The sequence below is a fragment of the Lynx canadensis genome, chromosome C2 (genome assembly GCF_007474595.2).
Source record: "Lynx canadensis isolate LIC74 chromosome C2, mLynCan4.pri.v2, whole genome shotgun sequence".
Classification (NCBI taxonomy): domain Eukaryota; kingdom Metazoa; phylum Chordata; class Mammalia; order Carnivora; family Felidae; genus Lynx; species Lynx canadensis.
The window spans coordinates 103,180,683-103,203,816 of NC_044311.2; the positions used below are offsets into that span (position 1 = coordinate 103,180,683).

Consider the following 23,134-nt stretch of genomic DNA (forward strand, 5'->3'; position numbering starts at 1 on the left):
TTAAGGCCGGTCTACCCTCAGAAGTCCCTTCAGGCTCAGGCCTCGAGCTCTGAACTAAACAGAGCTATTGCTGAGGGTCAGGATTTAGTCCAGATGCTGGGACCTGCAAACAGGGAATAAAGAGTCTCCAGAGAAAGGGGACAGGGGCTGTGGAGACATGTTTGATACAGTGGTACCCTGAAATTGCTCATGAGACATCTGATCTGTAATGCTTTGACAAGTCATTGCCTTCTCTTATGTTATCCAGTCATCCCTAATCAGAACATTGCTGCAGTAGATCTACTCTGAAAGGGACCCCTTAGTAATTATCAGTGAGGGTATGCAATCTTTTTGTTTTAATTTTTATTTTTTAATGTTTATTTATTTTTGAGAGAGAGAGAGACAGAGCATGAGTGGGAGAGGGGCAGAGAGACAGAGAGACATAGAATCTGAAGCAGGATCCAGGCTCTGAGCTGTCAGCACAGAGCCTGATGCGGGACTCGAACTTACAAACTGTGAGATCATGACCTGAGCCAAAGTCACTTAACCGACTGAGCCACCCAGTCACGCTGAGGGTATACAATCTTGAAATGTCTTTAAGAAATGAAGAATATTTAATTATTATAATATTCATATTGAAAGTTGCTTTTACTTACATTCATCTAATGATTTTTTTCATAAAAGCCTCAGTTTATACCAACAAGAAGAATCATGGAGTTCACTACTACCTGCCGAACTTCAGCATCTAAGGTGAGTAATTAAAGTAGGATTTAGCCATTTGTGTCATGTTTCCCATTTGAAGGGTAAGACTTCATCAAGGGCTAAATGTCATCATGGTTCAGTTAGTGAAGCACTAATACATATTTTTAATTGCCATTTTTTTTCTTATTAGAGTATACACGTTTATTAGGAAGAACTTAGAAGATAAAGTATAAATAAGAAAATTTAAATATCCATTGTCCTACTGTATGGAAATGATGACCATTTTAAATGTTTTAATATATTTCCCATATTTTCTATGGTTTTATATATATATATATGTATATATGTAATCATATACATAGATTGCTTTAATTTATGGCTATATATCAGCCTAAAAATATGTTATTAATTCCTACATTGTTCCTTGTGTTTCCTAAATGTCATATTATATTATATCCTTCAAACGTCTGTTATTATCTAAAATTTAGAGTTTAGAGGGAATATTTTTTAAACTTTAGGGCTTTCCGGTTATACCAATTACACACAAGCACGCACATGCATGCACACATGCAAAACTCTACGCTTTTATTTATTCATTTTTTATTTTTTATTTATTTTTTTTAAGTAGGTTCCATGACCTTGAGATCAAAGAGTCAGATGCTTTATCAACTGAGCCAGCCAGGTGCCCCAGAAGTACATTATTTTAGACCAGGTTTAGGGCTGACATTTTAATTTTAATTTTAATTTTAATTTTATTTTATTTTTTGAATTTTCCAATCTTTTTTTTAATATAATTTATTGTCAAGTTAGCTAACATAGAGCGTATACAGTGTGCTCTTGGCTTTGGGGGTAGATTCCCGTGGTTCATTGCTTATATATAACACCCAGTGCTCATCCCAACAAGTGCCCTCCTCAATGCCCGTCACCCATTTTCCCCTCCTCCCTACCTGCCCCCCTGCCCAATCAACCCTCAGTTCTCTGTGTTTAAGAGTCTCTTATGGCTTGCCTCCCTCTCTGTTTGAAACTATTTTTCCCCCTTCCCTTCCCCATGGTCTTCTGTTAAGTTTCTCAAATTCCACATATGAGTGAAAACATATGATATCTGCCTTTCTCTGACTGACTTATTTCACTTAGCATAATACCCTCCAGTTCCAACCACATTGCTACAAATGGCAGGATTTCATTATTTCTCACTGCCAAGTAGTATTCCATTATATATATAAACCATATCTTCTTTATTCATCAGTTGATAGACATTTGGGCTCTTTCCATAATTTGGCTATTGTTGAAAGCACTGCTTGCTATAAACATTGTGGTACACGTGCCCCTATGTAGTTATCCATATTTCTTAACAGGCAGGTAAGATGAATATAGGATTGATAAACCCCATCCAGCCTTTAAGATAAATAGATTATTGATGTATATGCACCAGGGAACCAAAGGCAAGTAAGTCGCTGTGGGGAGGAAGTCAGGAAGCATACCACATTCTCAGTTTGTACTTTTCTGCCATCTTTAGAATCAAAAGATTTCTGGACTCAGCCCAGCTCTGCTGAATCAAATTCTGAATGAGCTAAAACAGTGCTAAAGTCTGTTTTCTACATTTCTGCTTTTTAAAGTGTTTATTAGTAATAAGTATCACCTCATTTCATAAGGTTTTGAGGGAGATGACAATTAATTATAAATAAGAGGGCTACCAAACAATGAAAACATGTTCTTTGTTATTCAAGGAAAATACAAAAACGGAGAAAGTCAGGCCTTGGGGCCAGGACTTGAAGCAGGAGTCTCTTGCATCCTTTGAGCTTTCTGTCAGCCACAGAGGCCAGAAAAAAAACACAGAAGGGACAGACTCTGAGGTGGAGTACATTGCAGAAGCTAACATTATGAAGAAGTCTATGCAGAAGAAAGCAAAACCTCAACAGCAGAGACATCCAGCAGCCCTGCCAGAAAACGTCAGACTAGCCAAGAGATCCCAGGTGTTTGTTTTTCTTTTCTTAGTCACAAAATGTATAGTAATTCACTTATTCTGGAAATAGCATTGGGTAAAAGTTTTGCTTCATTTTCACATGTTTAAAGCTCTCTAATTATAGCATATACATTGTCATCTGACTTTCCAGGACAGGGTCCCAATTTCTATTTTTTCTTCTCTATTCTCTTTTGGAGGAAAAGTCAGGTGGCAAATATCAGCACATCAGCACAGTGTGTGGAGAGTTCAACCAACTGAAGGACCCCAGAAACTGCCTGGATGGGAAAAGGATTTAAAATCTGTATTTAAGAGAGACTATGCATATAGGATAAGCCTGTAACCTTGAGGATTTTGCATTCAGTGCCTTTATAGCAAAAATGCTTAGCTTTATTTCATAATCGGTAGTTACCCCTCTAGTTGAGATTCTGAAAAATAGGATGTAATGTCAATAATACAATTAAGTGTTGAGACTGATTTTAACAAATGAACCACCACGTAATTCCCAAGTGAGTTTGCTTCTTTTAAAAGACTCACTACACTTTTATTCTTAGAACGTTACTCTAGCTTAATTCCATTTTGAGAACTTGCTCTTAGATTCGGCTTATAATAATAAGAATACCTCCAACTGAGTGGGCATTTACCTGTGCCAGATTCAGTGCTAAGCGGTTACAGGCAATATCTCACTACCGGTTAAAATCTTTTGTTAGCCGAAATTCATTGCCTAGGTTATCTGCCTTCTTCATCAAATTTGATTTCTAATGCCTTTTTAGTCTTCCCTAAAATTAAATTTACCCTTAAAGAGTAGAGATGGGCCACCAGAGAAAATATTCAAATAAGTTGCCATAGACACTGGAAGCAATAAACTGATTTGATCAGCAAATATCCACCGAACTTCACCCTGTGTAAAGATACTGTGTTAAGCACTGTAGGAGACAAGATATTTTCAGCATGGTTCTTCCAAAAGGAATTATTCTGAATAATTGTTGTGCTGCAAAAATATCTCACACATTCTTTTGTAAAATCTTTGGCAAATGGTGTATAGACTCTTAGAAAATCTTTAGTGACAGAAACTTACTACCTCCCAAGGTAGCCTTTCTCATTCCATTTTTGGGTAGCTCATTCTCTTAAAATATTTGAAATCTAGATTAAGAATTGAAGAAGATAGATGAGGAGACTGTGGAATTCTCTATAAACATTTGAAAAATGAATTTAACCGAATTTTAAAGTGCAGTTGAAACAACTTTCAATCAGTTGAGGGTTATTTCCAATAAACTTCTAACATCCTGTCCAGTAAATACACTGAGCATTACCACTACCAGAGGAAGTGCAGGGAGTGTAATTAATTTTAACATTAGCCTAACTAAATGGAATTAGGAAGGCAGATATGCTCCATGTAAATCTTGTAATGTTTCCCAAAAGTTTGATAACAATGGCTCTCGCATTAGCTAATGTTTTAGCTTAAATGTACCACAGTTCAGCTTTATTAACAGAGGTAATTAATTGTTCTTCCTAGAGAATTGTTTTTATCACAGTCTTGTATTTCTCAGAAGTTTCCCCTTCCTTTATGCTAAACAACTTTGTCCCCCATTTCCTGAAAGCAAGGGTCCCAATAAAAATAATACTCTTATTGTTTCCTACATCTGCATCTTTTAATTCCTTTTAATTTTCTCTCAATGTCCTTTGTTAATTCACTGAGCAAACATATACTAAGCATTTATGCTGGGCCAGGTGCTTAGGACTCAGAGACTGACACAGTTCTTGCTCTCGAGAAGCTGAGAGTCTACCTTTAGCCATGCCAATCAAAGGAGACCTTTCCCTGTATCATAAATGTTTCATATCAGCTGTTTTCCCACCTTTTTAAGTATGAGGATATCTTTTCAAGAAATTACCGCAGACATCTCACATAATACTAGACATGCCTAGGATCTGTTGGTTAAGAACTATATAAAGGGGCACCTGGGTGGTTCAGTTGATGGAGTGTGTAACTTTGGCTCAGGTCATGATCTTGTAGTTCGTGAGTCTGAGCCCTGCATAGGGCTTGCTGCTGTCAGTGAGGAGCCTGCTTCACATCCTCTGTCCCCCTTTCTCTATGCTCTTCCCCTGCTCTCTCACTTGCCCTCCCTCTGTCTCTCTCACTCTCAAATAAAATAAAATAAAATAAAATAAAATAAGAACTACATAAGAGAAAGCCATCATAGATATTTTGAAATGAATGATATCTTATGTCCCCCCAGCAACATCTACATAAATTTTAAGAACAATGTGTCTATCCATATGAGACATTATTTATTCAGTGTATGGGCAATAATTCAGGGAGATTGTTCGCAAACTACTACAAGCCCTTTGATTCACTGTTGATCCCCATAGTCCACAGCACTCATTTCATGCTTAATCTGCCTGATGATAGTTTTACTTTATTGTATATTGTCATTTAACTTTTGTAAGTACTTACTTACATCATATACTTCTTGAGGGCAAATATCAGATATTGAATGTCCTATTTATCCTACAGAAGTTTGCTTCTGTGCAGAAGTTAACAGAAGCTGAATAAAGGTGATTTAATGTGTACCAGTGATTGCTGCTAAGTCTCATGTATTTTTTGTTGATATCCTGCCATAGGTCTCTTCTAGGGAGATGAGTAGGAAGCAGAGCGAAAATCTTGTGCCAGAACGTAAGGCTTTGACCGAAGTTGAAACCAGCGACAGCGATCCAGATGTAATCCTGGTGAGATAAATTTTACGGACTAAGTGACACCTTGATATTTATTCCCATTCATGAAGGTTAGAGGAATCCAAGAAGCATGTTATATTAGTACCTCAAAGTAGCTGGAACATTTATTCGAATAACCTAGTTTTTAGGTGAAGAAACAAGACTCAGAAAAGTTAGTTACAAACCCAAGGCTACCTGAACTTGTGAAAATGTAACTGGGATCGTACCTCCAGACCATTAGTCCATGATGATTTTCGTTTTAGTCGTCAAGGTGAAAAAGCTTTAGTAGTGTATAAATTCATATAAATTATATACATAACTTGAAGGTCATCCTGAAACCTGCATGCCCAAATCCAAAGCATATGACCCTTTCTGTAATTCATATTATAGATCCTCGCCAGAAAGTATAATTCTAAACTGACTTACACTAGGCCACTGGGAAAAGCCCTAGAAAAGTCTGTTCAAGAAATGCAGATATATTTCTGTTTATTCCCCTAGATTATGTATCCCTGATTCTAACTTCAGTCATCATTATCAAAGAGCTATGGATCTGACTATACTGTAGATCCCAGCAGAGTTGCTTTGCCTTACTGAGCCAAGAATGAAAGAAAGCCTTTGGTATTTAGGAAGAATTGACCCAAGGACTGGCCTTTTGAGGAATACTTCATCTGTGAAGCTATGTTAAAGACATCCCTTTTGTTACCTAGTGTTCTTTGTACTATAATTTAAAAGTTCATTTAGACATTAGAATTTAACGTCAGGAAGAAATCCATTCAGTGCTTCCTTTTATCAGAATATGAATTTTATTACTCACTATAGTTCTCTTTTTACCTTGATCACCAAGAAGCTTATAGCTAAACTTTAAGAATAACTGTAGTCACCTAGATATTTGCTATTTGTTGACATGATAATATAAGAGAGAGTATTTAGAAAGGGGCCTGGCCTCATCGTATCTGTCTTTAGGTAAGATATCCCAAAATGCTATTTGGAATTGTGGATTAAGTTTTATTTGCCAGTGAGCCAGTAAGGAACATGGGTTTTCGGACTTCAGCCTAATTTCTGTGCCCATCAGCAGAAAATCATTGTCAGAAAGTACATGGTATAACAATAATGGAGGTTTTATTTAAAAAAATTTTCATTACAGAAAATTTCAGACATACTACAGTCAGCTCCTGTGTGCCCATTTCCCAGCTCTGCAGTGACCCACTCATGGCCAGTCTTGTCTCATCCACATCCCTTACCTACCCCCTTACTCTCAGGCATCACATCACTTCATCAATAAACTATCATTGTTTGAAGAAGCCATCTGAAGGATGTGATTTGTGAAAGGGTGCAGGAAAAACCTTTATATCGACAAAAAGGAACAACTAAATCCAGGTTCTGAAGAAAGGGAACACCAAAGTACAGTAGAACCTTGGTTTGTGAACATAATTTGTTCGGGAAACATTCTTGTAATCCAAAACACCTGCATATCAAAACATATTTCCCCATAAGAAATAATGGAAACTCAGTTGATTCATTCCACACTTCAAAAAAACTCATATAAAAATGATTACAATATTGTAATATAATACAAAATAATAAAGAAAATACAAACTATAAAGAAAAGTAAACAAATTAACCTGCACTTACCTTTGAAAATTTTTGTGGCTGGTGTGAGGGAGACGAGAGAGGAGGGTTATTGTGTAGGACAGCTTTCACTATCACTGACGGAATCACTGCTGTCTATTGGCTCAATGGAATCTTTTTCTTTTCCTGCAACTTTAACAAGGAACTTATCCAATGACACTTGCTTTTGCCTCCTTTTGATGATTTTGTGGAAATGTGACATTGCATTGTCATTAAATAGATTCATCACTTGCACTGCTACAGCCTTTTTCAGGCAGTGCTTTTCTATAAAATTTTGCACTGTTTCCCACATTTTACACATTTCCCTAACCTCACTGGAAAAGATGCAGACATAGACTTCTTATAAAATCTTTCAATTTCAGCCACTTGCACCTCATTTGTACTTCTCAGTGATTTCCTTCTTAACTTCCACTGTAATCATCTCCTTCTTACCGCCTTTCTTTTCAACCTATTGATGCATGGGGGGCCATTGTATACCCTTGCACGATGCTGACTACAATACAGTATAATAAACTCGTGTCATATACTGTATTTAATGTAACTGGCAATAAGGCAGCAGAGGAAAGGGTCTATATCTGCAGGCAGCCTGACCTAGATTGAAAGCATTCCTAAGCTTACTCTTGTATGGAAAAGCAAAGGACTGTCCATAGGTGCTTTGAAGTGACAAAAAAAATACATTAGTGCCTGTTGCAGCCACCTTCCAACGTTCTGAAAAATCACTGATTTCTGCCAAACACTGTGGCCTGAGACTGAGATTCTGAGCATGGGAGATGATCACCCATAATCCTACGAGAGAGAGAGAAAGAGAGAGAAAAGAACCATTGGCTCAGTTGTGATCATGTGATGTTCAGTGTCACGTGCTACTCATGTTGCAAGACATTGCTCATTTATCAAGTTAAAATTAATTACAAATGTTTGCTCATCTTGCAGAACCCTTTCAGACCAAGTTACTAGAAATCCAAGGTTTTACTCTGTTTTCAAAAGGAAAAGGGTCAAAATTTAATCAGCAGCCAGAAAGGAAGAGAAAGCTCAACTAGTGTTGTAAATAACACCGCCTCTTTGAAGCAAACCATGATGTAGCTGCACCTGTGAGCAGTACTAGTCAAAGCCTGCTTTCCAGAATCTGGTTGGCATGTTTTCCACATGGCCATTGCTTTGTCACCTCCCTAGGCTTTGCATATAGCTTTTAGCAAGTACTTTTTCATAAATTAGGTCTGACATTTATATTAAAATTGTTGTTGTCTTTTCGTGTAATATTTCTCAAGTTTTGTGTTACTTGTGTGTGTGTGTGTGTGTGTGTGTGTGTGTGTGTGTGTGTTAGGATTTGTTTGTGCCCCATTGATTTTAGCAGGAAGTCTGTTCCCAAACTCAGTGTGTCTAATTAATTTGGATAAATATGCATTATCCACAGATGCACATTAATTTCTCTGTTTGGCTGTAGTTGCAGAAATTTCAGTAGGACATAATTACTTCTGAATATTTGTCTGTCTGTACTTTCTTAAACTCAGAAATTAAAAAAAAATGGTTCTTCTTCACCCCTGGGCTTATACCCAGTTATCTTCTACTTGTAGTGTTATATGTGTATGTGTATATGTGCACGTGCTTTAATTCTGACTCTGTACCTGTCTCATTTAAAGAAGGAAGGCACTGAGGGCTAACAGTGCTGCAAAAGGTTATCACTTAGAGAAGAACAATTCGATACCATACACGATACTTCGCACCCCCTCACAATCAGGTGGTTTTATTATTTTGGTGAAGTTACTGGGGCCCTGGGCCTTATTTTCAAGTGTAATAGGCTCAGAAATATATGCTCTGTACATCAAATAGGGTCCATCTCACAGGGATGATTCTTCATTATCCAAACTCATGAGACTGTTGTATAAGAGCATAATGGCAGTTGGGTCATTTGTAAGATAAACACAGCCTCTGTCCACTTGGAAGGCACATGCTGACTTACACCATGCATTCTCACCCTTTATGCCAATCTGCATGGGCTGGCCAATTACAGGCTGACAGTTACTGGTGAGTTATGTGCCTGAATATTTAAAAGGCTTCCAGCTAAGACAGGCTGCCATATCCACCTCCCTTAAAATGCATGACAGGGCCGATGTTACCAATGTGACTAACGCTAAAAGGGCGCTAGCCCAGCACCCAGGCCCTGTGTCTACCTGTGCTCCTAGGAATGTATCTTCACAATGTATGGAGAACAGGTCCATGCTGATAAGCACATTCTTTCTTTTGTTGTGTCTGTCTGCCTTTTGAATGGATTTTTTTTTCATATTAACGTACTTCCTTTTTCTCTCTTCCAAATTTTGGGCTCACCTCACTCTGGCTGTCCTCCTGACAGTTGTGCAACTTTGAAATGGCGAGAATGTTGATGGCTTTTCAGATCTCTGTCAAATCTGACATTGCTGGTTACTGCAGCCATGGTATCCCTCGTCTTCCCAAGACCTCTCATCTGTGGCACTCAGCCTTGCCACTGTTTCACCCTTTTACCTAACTTCTTCCTCCACTCCCTCTGCCTCATTCTTGATGGAATGCTCCTCATATTCCTTTCTCTTCAAGGCCTATGGTCTATTGAAGCTGTTTTTTAGGAAAACATAGTCTTTTGTTTTCTTTTCTCACTGAGATAATCCTCATTTTCTAGTCATTTTTAATGTTTGTCTCTGTGTTCCACACTGTGTCTCACATTTAACATGCTCCCAAATCATTCGTGTGGCACTTTGGGTTTTGTTTTCCTTATCTCCAGTTACTTTTCTGATCATGTAGTTCATTGGTGTTGCCTCTGTAGCCTTTTTTTTTTCCACGTTGATATTAATTTATACTTGGCCTGTTAGCCAGTGCAGTCCATGCATTTTCAAAGTCCATGCAATGAGAGTGTTCTTGGTAAGACCTTGCACGTCATCTGGCACTGTGGAAGTCTCCAACTGGGATTCAGTTAAAACTCTAGGCATTTTCTAGAGATTAAAAAAGTGTCATGAAAATAACGAGGAGTTTTTTAAGAACATTTCAGACCTCTCCAAAACGCCCTAGGTAGCCTCCCCATTGGACCTTTGGGGATGATATGTGTTGGGCTATCTGTTTGCACCGCAGCAAATTTCTTTTGTTATTTTTCATGAGCTCGTCAGCTCAGCTGCAGTTCCCTCCACCACTTCAGGGTAGCAAATGTGATCCAGATTTATTATCTCTGACCCTGTAAGACTGTATTCTTCTGAAATTATGCTGTGTGTGTGCCTGGATATGTTAGTTTTAGTGGGATTAGCCTTTCCTCTTTCTCTGTGGCCATGATGAAATTGAGGCCCCGTGCTTCACATATATCATCTCATCCAATTCTCTTTTTAACCTGAGGGGTAAGTTCTCTTTTCATCCCCATCTTAGAGGTGGGAAAAATAAACTTGCTCAGAGTTACACTGCTGGGAAGTGATCACCTTGAGCCCCAGCTGTTCAGCTTGAACTCTCAGTTTCTTCACTGCATGTCCTTATGACTTCTCCACTTGTCATCCATATACTGTCCCCCATGTCCGTTCACCCAGCCCATTCCACACAGGTTGGTTGGAGTACACAAATACACTTTACTCAGGGGTGAGGATTTCTAGGTACAAATAAATACTGCATTGATTAATATTCAGTATTTGGGCTTATACAGGTTTCCTAAGTTCCATAGATGGGCCTTCTCCAGCCACAAGTCTTGAATTCATTTCAAAAAATCAATCCATCCTCCTTGCCCACATTAAGCTAACTTCCCTTTAGCACATTTCCCCCCCCTTATATACCCTAAATCTGACCTATCCAGTAAAGATCTTTTCTGCTTAAGACCTGACTCTAATCTTTCCTGTCAACCCGGAGTCACATAGTAATCATCAGGATCATCATCACAGGGATGATTCCTGGAAAGGAGAATCTTCTCCTTGTCCAGGGCTATCACTTGTAGTAATGTGGTTGTGGTCCTAACTTGGCCATCAACCCCTTCCATGAGCTGGCATTGCCTGATCTTTGGCCTCCAGAGAATTCTATTATTTTTCATCTTCCATGCTCAAAATACATCCCTGCCCTCTCTTTTGATGAATACTGGATATTCTGAACTCCTTCTGTCTCAGGCATTTTGAATCCTACGTGTAAAGTTCAAAATACCTCCCAGTTAACCCCAGATGGGAGGAAGAAGAAATTCTTTTAGGTCACCTCTTATAATGCACTAGCCTCTGTCAGGGGAATCAATGTCTGAGTGAAGGTTACCACAGTTTTGCTTTACCAGAACATTGCCCTGCGGTACTATTGTAATTAAAAGTTTGTCTAAGTTCAATTAAAAACTCTGGTGCCTTGCTATGTGATATATTGGCAGTTCAGCTTTACTCCAGGCAAAATTTTGGCATCTGAACTCCATACCATCCCAGTGCCCTTCAAAATGAAGCCATCTGATCAGCTGTCACTACCCTATGCTTAGCAGAAGCAGTAAAAATAAAAGCAAAGCAGTGGGACTAGATTACCAAGCATCCTAGCAAGGAGGTTACCGTCTCAAGTTATCATACCAGATGAGATGTAAGAAGGGACAGTACAGACTAGGTGTCCTATGGTGTCTGTTCTGAAAGGTGACTGGGAAAATTAGGCTGCCAGACTCCAGCAGACTGTCAGGAAAGGAAATGATCAGTTTGAAGAAAGTTTCAAAATTCAGTAACACCAGGGGAATAAAATTACAAATGCCAACAGTAAGTTAGAGAAGTTGAGTGGGAATAATTTTCTGACACTCAAGTCAGAGTGATAAAAGTACCAACTTTTTTTTTTTATTTTATTTTTTTTAACGTTTATTTATTTTTGAGACAGAGAGAGACAGAGCATGAACGGGGGAGGGTCAGAGAGAGAGGAAGACACAGAATCGGAAACAGGCTCCAGGCTCTGAGCAGTCAGCACAGAGCCCGACGCGGGGCTCGAACTCACGGACCGTGAGATCATGACCTGAGCTGAAGTCGGACGCTCAACCGACTGAGCCACCCAGGCGCCCCAAAAGTACCAACTTTTTGTTGCACGTGTCTATGCTTTTATTCATCTTGGTGGGGTATGTGTTCCAAATTGACATTATGCATATTTTCTGACTCTAATATGAAGCAGCATTTACTGCCTTCCTGAATACTGGTATTTGCTGTTTTTCCAAATTTTATAATAATCATTTTTTTGTGTGTCTGCTCTGAATATCAGTAGCAAAGCTAGGTTGCTCAGACAGTGAAAGAACATTTGTTGTGGTTATTTCAGGTTAGGTTAGACCTGCCTATTTTTATTTTATTTTATTTTATTTTATTTTATTTTATTTTATAAGTTTATTTTGAAAGAGGAGAGGGGGTGCCAGCGGGGGAGGAGCAGAGAGAGAGACGGAGAGAGAGAATCCCAAGCAGGCTCCACACTGTCAGCACAGAGCCTGACACGGGGCTCTATCCCATAAAATGTGAGATCATGACCTGAGCTACAATCAAGAGTTCGACACTTAACCAACTGAGCCACGTAGGTGCCCCCTAGACCTGCCTATTTAATAACCAGGAATAATACCACCATTTTGGTCGGACTGACTTGAGTCTTTTTGTCCGCTGTGGCCATTTCAGTCGTTTTTGGCTTGCACCTGTCCTCAAGCACAGATTGGCAGATGGATTCATTTCGTTTTCTGCAGACACTTTAGAAAATTTAGTGGCCAGATCATCGTTGACAGATGTATTTCAAGAGTTTGGCAGTGGAGCCTCTGTATTTGCTATGAAAGAAGTAACCTCTATTGTCTAGCCCAGAATGTGGCACTCTCTGGGGCTAAAGAAAGATATATGAATAAAGGAATGAGTGGGTGGAAGCACCTTTCTGTCTCAGAACTAAGTCCTTTACCAGTTACACCTGTTTAGCATTTGGGGGCATCTTTCAAAAGAGGTTGATTCCAGCCCAGGAAAGTCATCAACCAGGTGTGAATCCCTAGGGCCACTGACAAGGGCTCCGTGGTATTTCACAATATCTGGGGGACACCTGGAATAGCTGATGAGTTTCCCGTGTCTATGTCTATCCTCTGTGGCAGCCAAACAAGACCAAACCACGGCACCCCAAAAATAACAGCTAACAGCACTCTGTTTGGTCAGCAGTGCTATATGACAATGAGGTGAAAAGATGACTCAGCTGCAAAGCAAGTAGAGAAAGAAGAAAAACAACCTGCATAGCCAGTCCCTAAATCAGCTGCATTCACCCTAAATATGTATCATTTTTCCAACTCCTAACAGAAATTGTTTTTTAATGGGAAACTGCTCGGGTATCGCAAAAACATGATTTCAGATGATCGAAGTTGCCTTACCTTCAAAAGCAGGCCATTTCTTAGTTTTCCTGGTTGATGATGTTACCATTGCTTCTATACGAACTTGTAGAATGCTGTGATTGTTGCTAACGGCATCAGAAATTTCACAGGCGGAGCTAGCTCCTTTATGAGATACAAACCAGAGCTGCCCTGAGGGCTTCAGAGGAAAAATGGTCTATGCTCACTCTCCACAGCATAATTCATCAACTCACCAGCAGACTTGCAACAGACACAGAGTCAGTATATGATACAGCCAGCACCGGACCTAAAGGAAAATCTCTTGAGCAACTTATGAATCTGAATATTCAAGTGCCAGTGACTGCCAGCAACCATGTACGTTAAGACAAATGTATTGAACAGTACTATGTTAGAGATTTTGAGAGACACACATGAAAAATATATGATCCTTGCTCTAAAGGAGCAGGAAAATTGGAAGATAATTTTACAAAACCACGTGTTAGCATTATTTTACGGAAAGTTGACAGGCTCTGTGCTCTGACAGACCCAGGTTCAAATTCAAACTTACCTGCCGCTTGTCAGTTGTATCAACTTATGGTCTTCTGTTTTCTTGTCTATAAAATGGGAATAATAATATCTACTTTCAAGGTTTTTATGAGAATTAATGTGATGATTTGTGCACAGAATGAAAATAGTTATTTGTGTTATGAAGAACATTTTTAAAAGCCATTTTATGAAGAGGGCAAATTCAAGCCTTAATTGGTTGGGCCAGGAGATGGGAGTAAAGAATGAAAATTGAGAGAGTGAAATCACTTTGTGGAAGCAAAGGGAGAGCTAGAGGGGGTGCGCGTGAGGGGTTGAGGGAGGGAAGAGGGTAATCCTGAAGCTGAAAACCTGGTGTTGTGGAATTGGAATTGGAGAGGCTGGAGGGGAAAGTGTGGGGAGAGAGGTGAGAAGGCAGGCAACGGTTGAGGCAGTAGATGTAGAGGTGCTTCATGGTGATTTGAAATTGATTTTTGCCGTGTATCACCGTTGCCTCCATTTCTGAACACAGTCTTCAGTAGAGTCTATATGTTTATTAATGTTCGTAGAGATGGGTTTGTTTTTGGGAGATGGACCCAGGTTCTGCTATGATGTATCATGCAAGAATCAAGGCTGCTACGGGATCCCAGTCTTGTATGGGTTACATAGATAAGATGCTTGGCTATTAATAATAATAGAAACTGTAATTATGATTCATAGTGTCTCAGAGAAAGGAAGAAATCAGTATGGGCTGGAGTAAATAAAAAGGAAAGAGAAGGACTTGCATTTGTCTTGAAAGGTGGGAAGCATTTACAAGAGGGAAAGAGGGAAAGGCACACCAGATAGAACTGCATGGGCAAAGGTGGCCAAGGTGTGGAGGCAAAAGTGTATGTGGTGCTTCTAGAAAATTCTGAGGACAGCCGTCTGGTTATAGCAGAGGAAGTTTGTTAAGAAGTACTGACATTATGTTCTGATAACTTAGAATAACATTGAGAAGGGCTTTGAAAGCCAGGTAAAGAGTTTGCACTTGAGGTAGTAACCAGTCAGGATCTGTGGGTACTTTTTGAGAGGGAACATTTAACCATGGAGATTTCACTTAGAAAAATTGATTCGGGGGTGCCCGGCTGGCTGGCTCGGTCGGTGAAGCGTCCAAACTCTTGGTTTCGGCTTGGGTCATGATCTCATGGTTTGTGAGTACGAGCCCCACATCAGGCTCTGTGCTGATAGCATGGAGTCTACCTGGGATTCTCTGTCTCCTTCTCTCTCTGCCCCTCCCATGTATGCTTTCTTTCTCTCTCTCTCTCTCTCAAAAATAAGTAAACTTTTTTTTTTAATTAAAAAAAAATGAACTAGGTTGTGATAAAGCTGCTGTACTCTACTAGGCAAAGGAGAAACTAAAGACCAAAGAATCAAGTCTCATCTGCTGCCTAAAGATTGTAGTATAAGGATGACAAGGAAAATGGAACCATTTGGAAGGAAAATGAGCAGAAATTGGAGAGGAGCATGGGAGATTAAACAGTGACAGAAGTTTTGAGATGGCAGCCTGGAACAACATGTTATTACAAATAGGAAGAGAAGAGCTGACCAGGGGATCTGAGTGGGCAAATGTGGGACTAAAGATTTGAAGTTTCAGCAAAATGTTTAGGTGCAGGCACCCTGAAGTCAGTTGGAAATAATTGGAGCAAAGATGAAAAGTTAGGGTTGATGATGCTGATCAGGCCATTGTTTGCATAAGGGTGAAAGTTTAACCCCCTGAAATTTTAACAGGTTCATTGAAGGATTAAGTGTAGACAGAAAAATTCATATCCTAGGAGATTTGGGACACCGAAGGCTATAGAAATCAAGGGAAGAAGGAATTGCAAGGGACTTCTTATGCTTCCCCATCTTAGTGAATGGCCTCGTCATTCATAGTTACTCAGGCCACAGCCTGGGAGATATCCTGAATTCTCTCCTTCTTTCACACAGGGGTGCTCACCCTCTCAGCCAGTTGTGCCTAATCAGCCTTTGAATGGACCCCCTGTGCTTTCCTCCTCTATAGCCACCACCCTGACTGATTCACCAACATCTCTGTCAGGGCCACAGCAATGGCCCTGTCAATGATTTCACTGCTTCTGTTGGCCTCCACTGTCTAAAAATCCAACTGTTTCATTTAAAAGATAAGTCAGATCACGTCATTCTCCTCCGAACCCTCCAGTGGCTTCCGTTCACACTGAGAACAGAATTCAGTGTTCTTGCTGTGCCCTCCGAGGACCTAGATGACCTAGCCTGACCTCCTTTGCATTCTCATCCTTACCACTTGTCCCTTCATTCATTCCACTGTCGCCACCCTGACCTTCCTTGACCGCCAACACCTTAAGCTCATTTTTGCTTCCCTGACTTTTCCTTGGCTGTTTGCAATGCCTGGACTCCACTTCCCCCAGCAACACGCATGTACTGTCAAGACTTTCTTTGATTCTGTGAGTATACTGAGTGTCAGTTACTCTCCTAGACATTGGGGATACAGCAGGAAGATAATGGGCCATGCTCCCCATCTTCGTGGCGCTTCCATTCTAGTGGGGGCAGTCAGACCACAGACAAGACAAAGAAGTAAACTGTGTGGCAGGGTAGATAATGGTAAGTGCTAAGGAGAACAGTAACACAGAGGAAAGGGTAGGAAGTGTCAGTGTCGGGCGTGGCGAGGGTGAGTACAGTTTTACACAGAGTTGGCATGAAAGGCCCGACTGAAGGAAGTTTGAGGAAAAACTAGAAAAAAGTTGGAGGCACAAGCAAATCAACAGCAAACAAACCGAAGACATTGAGAGAAGAGGGTACCTGGCATGTGTATGGAAAAGTGGTAGAGGGGAGAGGTGGAGGATGCAGGGTGAGAACACCAGGGTCCGGAAAGGCAGCGGGGCTCAGGTGTGGTGTACCTAGGCTCTTGTCTTTCTCTTGCCCGTGTTTCCTTTCTTCACAGAACTTAGCTGTCTTTTTATTTACTTAACATCTCTTTTTTCCCTCACTAGAAAGTAGTCCATAAGGCAGGACTTTGTATTCTTTATCATAACAGTGTTTGACCCATACTGGGAACTCAATTTTATTGAATATATTTATGGATGAAAGAGAGGAACCTAGAACATAATGTTTACTATGCAAGAGTGAAAACAGAAAGGGCCTTTGAATTTATTTTTAGATTTTTTTTAATGTTTATTCTTGAGAGAGACAGAGCATGAGCAGGGGAGGGGCAGTCAGAGGGGGAGACACAGAATCAGAAGCAGGCTCCAGGTTCTGAGCTGTCAGCACAGAGCCCGACGCAGGGCTCGAACCCACGAGCCATGGCCTGAGCTGAAGTTGGATGCTTAACCAACTGAGCTACCCAGGAGCCCAGAAAGGGCCTTTGAGTTTGGCAGGAAGGCGTTATTGGTCTGGTAGCGTTTTTGGGTCCTTGATAATAGTAAATGCTTGTGGTAGACATGGGAGGAGCAAAGAAATAGAAGGAAAGAAAGCAGAAAAAGGGATACCAACCAGTTCTTAAACATCCTTAACAGCTGAATTAGATAAATGTTACACAGCTGGCTGTGGTATGTTTTTTTTCCCCCTCTAACTTATTTATGATTTATTTATCCCCTTAAATAGATACTTCACAAAATTGAGCATGTGGTATTATGCTGATCCCCTGCATCCTTTGGAGAAATGACAAATCCCACTCTGCTCATTGTTAACATAATTTTAATTAAGGGATCTAAAACCCCATGTTAAGACTTGACTATAATCTCATTTACTATGTGGGAGGTGTTATCAGTTTCATGACTGAGGTAAAATCTTAGGAAAGAGATATCCCCAAACTGCAGAGTATGAAACACAGTTAAGCCTAAGAGACTGGAGAACACTTCTTTAATGAAATGATGTATATGAAAGAGCTTTGTAAGTAGTATCAAAATATACAAATAGTGTCATTGAAAAGACAACTGCCTGTCTTATTGTCTCAACTTGAAAAAATTCAGACCTTCAAAGCCACAAGTACATTGTAATAGAAGACAGCATCCTATGAACTCGGATATTTACACAGTGTTATTTGAAAGGAAATACTGTAGGTGTGAATTGTTTATCCAAAATCTTTCAAGCATCTCTATGCCAAAGAATAAAGAAAATATGAGAAAGGAAAAGAAAAGAAGAAAACCTCTCCTGCAGTACAGATGGGAAAGCTTTGTTTGGGTGCCATTTTTGGAAGGAGGGGACATATCTGATGCTCTCACAGAAACAGCCGCTACAAGGCAGGGCTCAAAGCAGGGAACTAAACAATAAAATGCAAAAGCAATTAATTTCATGAGGCTGTGCTGATAACACCACCAACAAAAGTTCCTTACTGGGAGTGCTGTCAGTTTTGTTAATCTTGGTTGCTTCTGTCTTGTCTGATTTTTATCACAAGGAAGAGGTACCAAAGAAAATGAACACATTCCAAGCAGGATTATCATGGATTACAATAAAGTGATTATATAACTGGAGGCATCACATCGTTCCTCTTGTCAGCTTATTTTATGGTTGCTGTTATGCTGCTTATAAACTGGTCAAAAATGTTTAGTTCAAAGTTAGAGGCACTTAAAAAAGCATGTAGATTTCCTGTATATATCAGCACATTAAAAGAAAACCTTAAGTTTTATGATACATCAGAGTAAATAAGATGTACATTTTAAGGTCATTTTGCAAAATCAACTTTAAAAAATACGTGCGCTTTATTTACTTCTGGGGCACAAATTTTTTTACAGTATAAGTACAAAACTATTCTGAAATGGACAAAAGCATCTTAGAATCAGTTTTATTTATTTGCCCTTACCTAACAAGTCTTTTCTTTTGATGGACTTGAGTGAAATAGAAACAGCAATGATGGACAGCCTCAAAGGCCTTCTGTTGCTAGGCTACACGTGTGCCCATTTAACCTGCTTCCTGATGGAGCACAGTTTCCAGAGTGCCGTGTAAAATATATGCCTGTGTTTCCTGGGAGGAGAGAAAAGGTGGGAGATAGCCTCTCCCTCCCACGTCTGTTTGGCAGGGCGGAGGGGGATTGAAAGGCGCAGGACACAGACACGGTGGGCAAGCTCCAGAAAGCCAATAGCTCTGTGCCTTCCACGAGGTCATGGATGTGGGGACACAGTTGTGTCTCAGCACCTGTTCGGTGGTCTTCAGATCAAGGAGCTTTTGCCTTCCCCCTGCCTTCTCCATTTTTCTCTTCTACTGCCTGTTTCCCCACCTTCTCACAGATTTGCAAAATACACAAAGGGAACGTTCTGGGTCCATTTTCCTGAAGGGCATAAACTAACTCTCTCTCTTTCTGATCTAAAGAAGTACATTCCCAAAATGTAAGTTTGTCTTGTGTGAGCCTTGCAAAATGGGTCTTCAGGATTCCCAAAGCAATGGCAGACACGGCTTCTGGATGGCACACTGTTCCCCTCAGCTCTCACAACTCCCACTTCCCCCACAACCCAGACAGCAAACACCCACACCCACCCACACCCCCTCACTCTCAAGTGCCACCCACTCTACTGGCTTTAACACATTAAGGCTCCACAACCCCTTTTAGGCAGATTTCTAGGAATTCGGTCAAATGACCAGGCAACCCTTCTGTCAACACCCAAGTGTAATCCCCATCCCCATCCATGTCTTCTTCCCCATCATACTTTGGGGCCTCAGGTCCCAGGCCGCAACCTCCCCAAGGTTTTCATTTCACTGATTGTACTGATGTACATTTCATTGCGTGACACTGATTGACCTCATGCTCTGTGTCTGCTCCGTACAGACCACAAGTGTGATAAGCCTCCTCAAAACAGCAGAGGCTCCATCATTGCTTCTGGTGAATCAAATACTTGGCTTGTTTGTTGGAGTCATTGTTACATTCACGTAAGATAGGGATTTTTAAAAATATATGTACAGGTATTGATAGAAGTATCAAAACCCCTATATAGAAATGGTAGAATTATGTATGACAGTTTTGATGTAACCATTCTTGAGATGCACACCAATATAATTTTCTACAGCTCACATGACTGTCTCCCTTCACAACATGCACAAGAACTGTACTCCTGGCCTCTCTCTCTGATGTGGGCACTGGTACTCAAGGTCATTTTGCACCCTGTGATATATCCTGTATTTTTGTGCAGCTTTAAGTAAACAGCTTGTTTTTCAGGTTTTAGATAAAAGTGGCACTGATCTTTCATTGAAACAAGAAAAAAAGGAAGTTTCCCTTATGAAAAAAGGTAAAAAAAAAAGAATTCAGTTTACATCTATTACATCTATTAGCTGTCATGTTTGAGTTGTTTTCAATATGACTTATGTGGCATGTCACAAGTTTGGCAACAGTTTGGATTTTAAAAAGTAACAATTGGTTGTTCCAGAAGTGGGAAGAGGGGTGGGAAGAGAGTAAGCTGCCAATCTCATGTGATTTGAAGGGCCAAGGGACACTTTGTTCCTAAGAAGGGGGCTCCCAGCACTGCCACACAGCCTGGCGTCCCTCACAGTAGACTCCTATCACCCTCTGCATTGAATTCTGTCTAGAAATTTGGAAAGAGTTGATATGAGCCCTTTAATTTTCAGACTGTATTTTGAAAATTATAATGACATTCCTCCTCCTTCAGTTATTTAGTCCTTTTCCTGCTTTTCCTGATTCCCTTGAGATCACTAAGACTAGTTCAACACCCACATTCATTGGTTCCTTTACACCCATGGGATGTGCCTTCTCTCAGGTGAGAGGCTTGAAAAAATATGCAACCGAACTGTTTTTAAACTTAGAGTTGCCTTCTTATAATATTCAATCCCAAACAATGTCCCAGGATAGAGAAGCTGGAAGCATCCTGGACTCAAAGTTTTGTTTTCTTAGTGTCTGCGTACTACTATGGCTAACTCTTTTATTATATTGTTGTCATTGCACCATTCTCTGTTTTATATTAATATTATACCATTGGGCCTAAGCAGCAAGTCTGTCATTTTCATTGTCATCTTCTTATTCTGAAATAAGTTTTAAAGCCGTTCTTAGTCTCTCTAGTAAATCTCAGCTCATTTTGGCTATTGTTCCCAGTCCTTGTTGTATCGGGGTCCTTGCCATCATTGTGTGTTCACTTTTGGTGGTAAGCTCTCCCTTCCTTCATACTTTGTTGCTTCGGTAACCTAATCAGTCACTCACTCACGTCTTTATGTTTGAACCCATTAGTGAGATCCCTAAGAAATCACACTTTGTTTTTTCTGTTTCATCTTAATTAGGATAATTTGCAATTCCATAATCAGGATTTCTTTTGTAAGGCTCTCTTGATTTTAAAGCCGGTGTTTCATAGAAATTTCAAACTATTCACATGATTTCAAGTATGTGCCTGTTGAATTTCCAAATAGTAATGGAAAAATTGTTAATACAATTTTGATCCTAAAATTAATATTTAATTTCAAATGCTCGTCCTGGGTTTGGAAAGAACAAGTTGTGAAATATTTTCAAATGACTGTAATTATAGATTAGTTGGCTGTTGGGCTAAAAAAAAAATTCACTTTTTATTATGCAAGCCAGTGAGTGAAATCAATGGTGCCTGCAATGTGCTTAGAAAACCTCTTTTATTTAAAGGAGTCAGGCAGACCCTGAGCCATTCACCTACCATCTAAAACTTTCTTTGTTGCTGTGCTGTTCCACTTGGTGATGGCCCTAAACTTGCTGGCAAGGGTTCACTTGGTGGAACAAGATATTTGGACAGTTATCACAATGAATTCTAGAGACAGGTGGAAGAAGGATACATTGACTTATTGCTTATACTGCCCCCCATCTTAAAACCAATCCAAGGGGTCAAAGCATTGCTGCTCTTCTGTGGACTGTAGATGAATCACTACCCTCCCTGAACCTACAATTCTGAGGTTCTCTCAGTGAGAAGATCCACGAGGTGACTCCTGAGTCTCTTCCTGCTTTAAAGTTTGACTCTATTAGAGACACGTTTCTGGTTAGGATCTGTTAGGATGTTTCTGAACCTGAACCTAAAGTGGAATAGAATGGGATCCTAGGGGGAAGACAGGAGGTGGTCTGGGCAGAGGCTGGTGAGAGAAGGGAATCCTGACGGCCCCCAGCAGTCCACCCTAGGCACACCAATAGCAGATAAGAAGCGTCATGAAAAAGAGCTTGCAAAAAACAAGTTACAGAGGTTCTTGGATTAGTATATACACTATATACACTTTATTAAGAGGTTTTTATAAGTTGCATTAAGAACACACTGTGCAGTTTTACGAGAGGATGCTTGACATACAAAGCCAGATTATCCACAAGTAGTTAATAAACCACCAAGACGTCTTTCAGTTCACTGTATTGTGTCATCATCAAAATGCAATTGTCTTCATTTTGTCTGTCTTTTGAAGAAAAACAGGAGCTGTGTAGTGATACTCCAGAAATGAAGAGAAACTCTTCATTACCTAATCGGGAAAGGTGAGTGTACTGCAATTATACAAATTCCAAGTGAGTGCAATTACACTGTTGCAAAGTAATTATCAATGTTTAAATACAAGAAGAAAGAAAATAATAGCAACAAGCAAAGGCAATTAAGAATGGAACCTCATTTTACAAAGGAGACAAGAAAGAATAGAATACGGCTGGGTTTCTTACCTTTTTCCCAAACCTTTTCATTTTCTTTTGTGAGGATTGGGGATAATGAAATGGAACAGGCTTAACTTCCTACTCACAGCAGGCAGCTAATTCAAATTACTGTAATATAGCCAAAGAACTGAAAGTGTCACATGTGTATAAGGTGTGAACATGAAATCATGAATTTGATTTTTTTTTTGCGTGTGGCTCATTATCTTGTTATATGTATATGTAATTATAATAATCATTGCTTGCTAGAATTTTCTTACGTGAGACTTTTGTCACTTTTAAGATAAAATCAACTGAATATTTTGGATGCCCAATAAAATAAAAAGAATGTTTTCAAGGAAGCAATCTCTTACCCTCACTTAGACAAACTTCTCACAGGTGCTTTCCAGGCATGTAGACCCTGTGTCTTCGAATCCAAATCCTGGGCTCTTTTTGCATAGGAGCACATTGGATTAAGTACCAGAAAAAAGCAGAGAGGAGTTTTATTTTCCACACTTGCTGACAAGAGGCATCCCTCAAATACTCAATTCCCCTCACTTCTCTGCTCTACTCAAAAGCCTGTCACAGCCCCATCACTTGCAGGATAAGTGACAAACTCCTTAGCACGGCACAAGTCCCCTTCAGTCCTGCCCCTCCCTGTAGCCCTTACTTTGCTTCCCAGAGTTTCTGAATTGCTTTTAGTTCAGCTTTATCACACTTCCATCTCCTTGTCCGTATTGCTTCCTTTGCCCACTGCAAGCTGTACACAAGCCTTTAGTCTTTCCTTCAAGTTCTGGTT

At 40.0% G+C, this 23,134-nt stretch overlaps 1 protein-coding gene across 1 annotated transcript in view; it reads left to right on the forward strand.

The window, feature by feature from the left end:
* Nucleotides 1-23,134, forward strand: part of MORC1 (MORC family CW-type zinc finger 1) — a 170,515-nt gene that overhangs the window by 125,415 nt on the left and 21,966 nt on the right. The window contains exons 18-24 of the mRNA XM_030328461.1: nt 664-729; nt 2,409-2,656; nt 2,852-2,905; nt 4,622-4,640; nt 5,264-5,368; nt 19,930-19,999; nt 22,125-22,191. Of these exons, the coding sequence (XP_030184321.1) occupies nt 664-729; nt 2,409-2,656; nt 2,852-2,905; nt 4,622-4,640; nt 5,264-5,368; nt 19,930-19,999; nt 22,125-22,191 (629 nt within the window). The remainder of the gene's footprint in view (nt 1-663; nt 730-2,408; nt 2,657-2,851; nt 2,906-4,621; nt 4,641-5,263; nt 5,369-19,929; nt 20,000-22,124; nt 22,192-23,134) is intronic.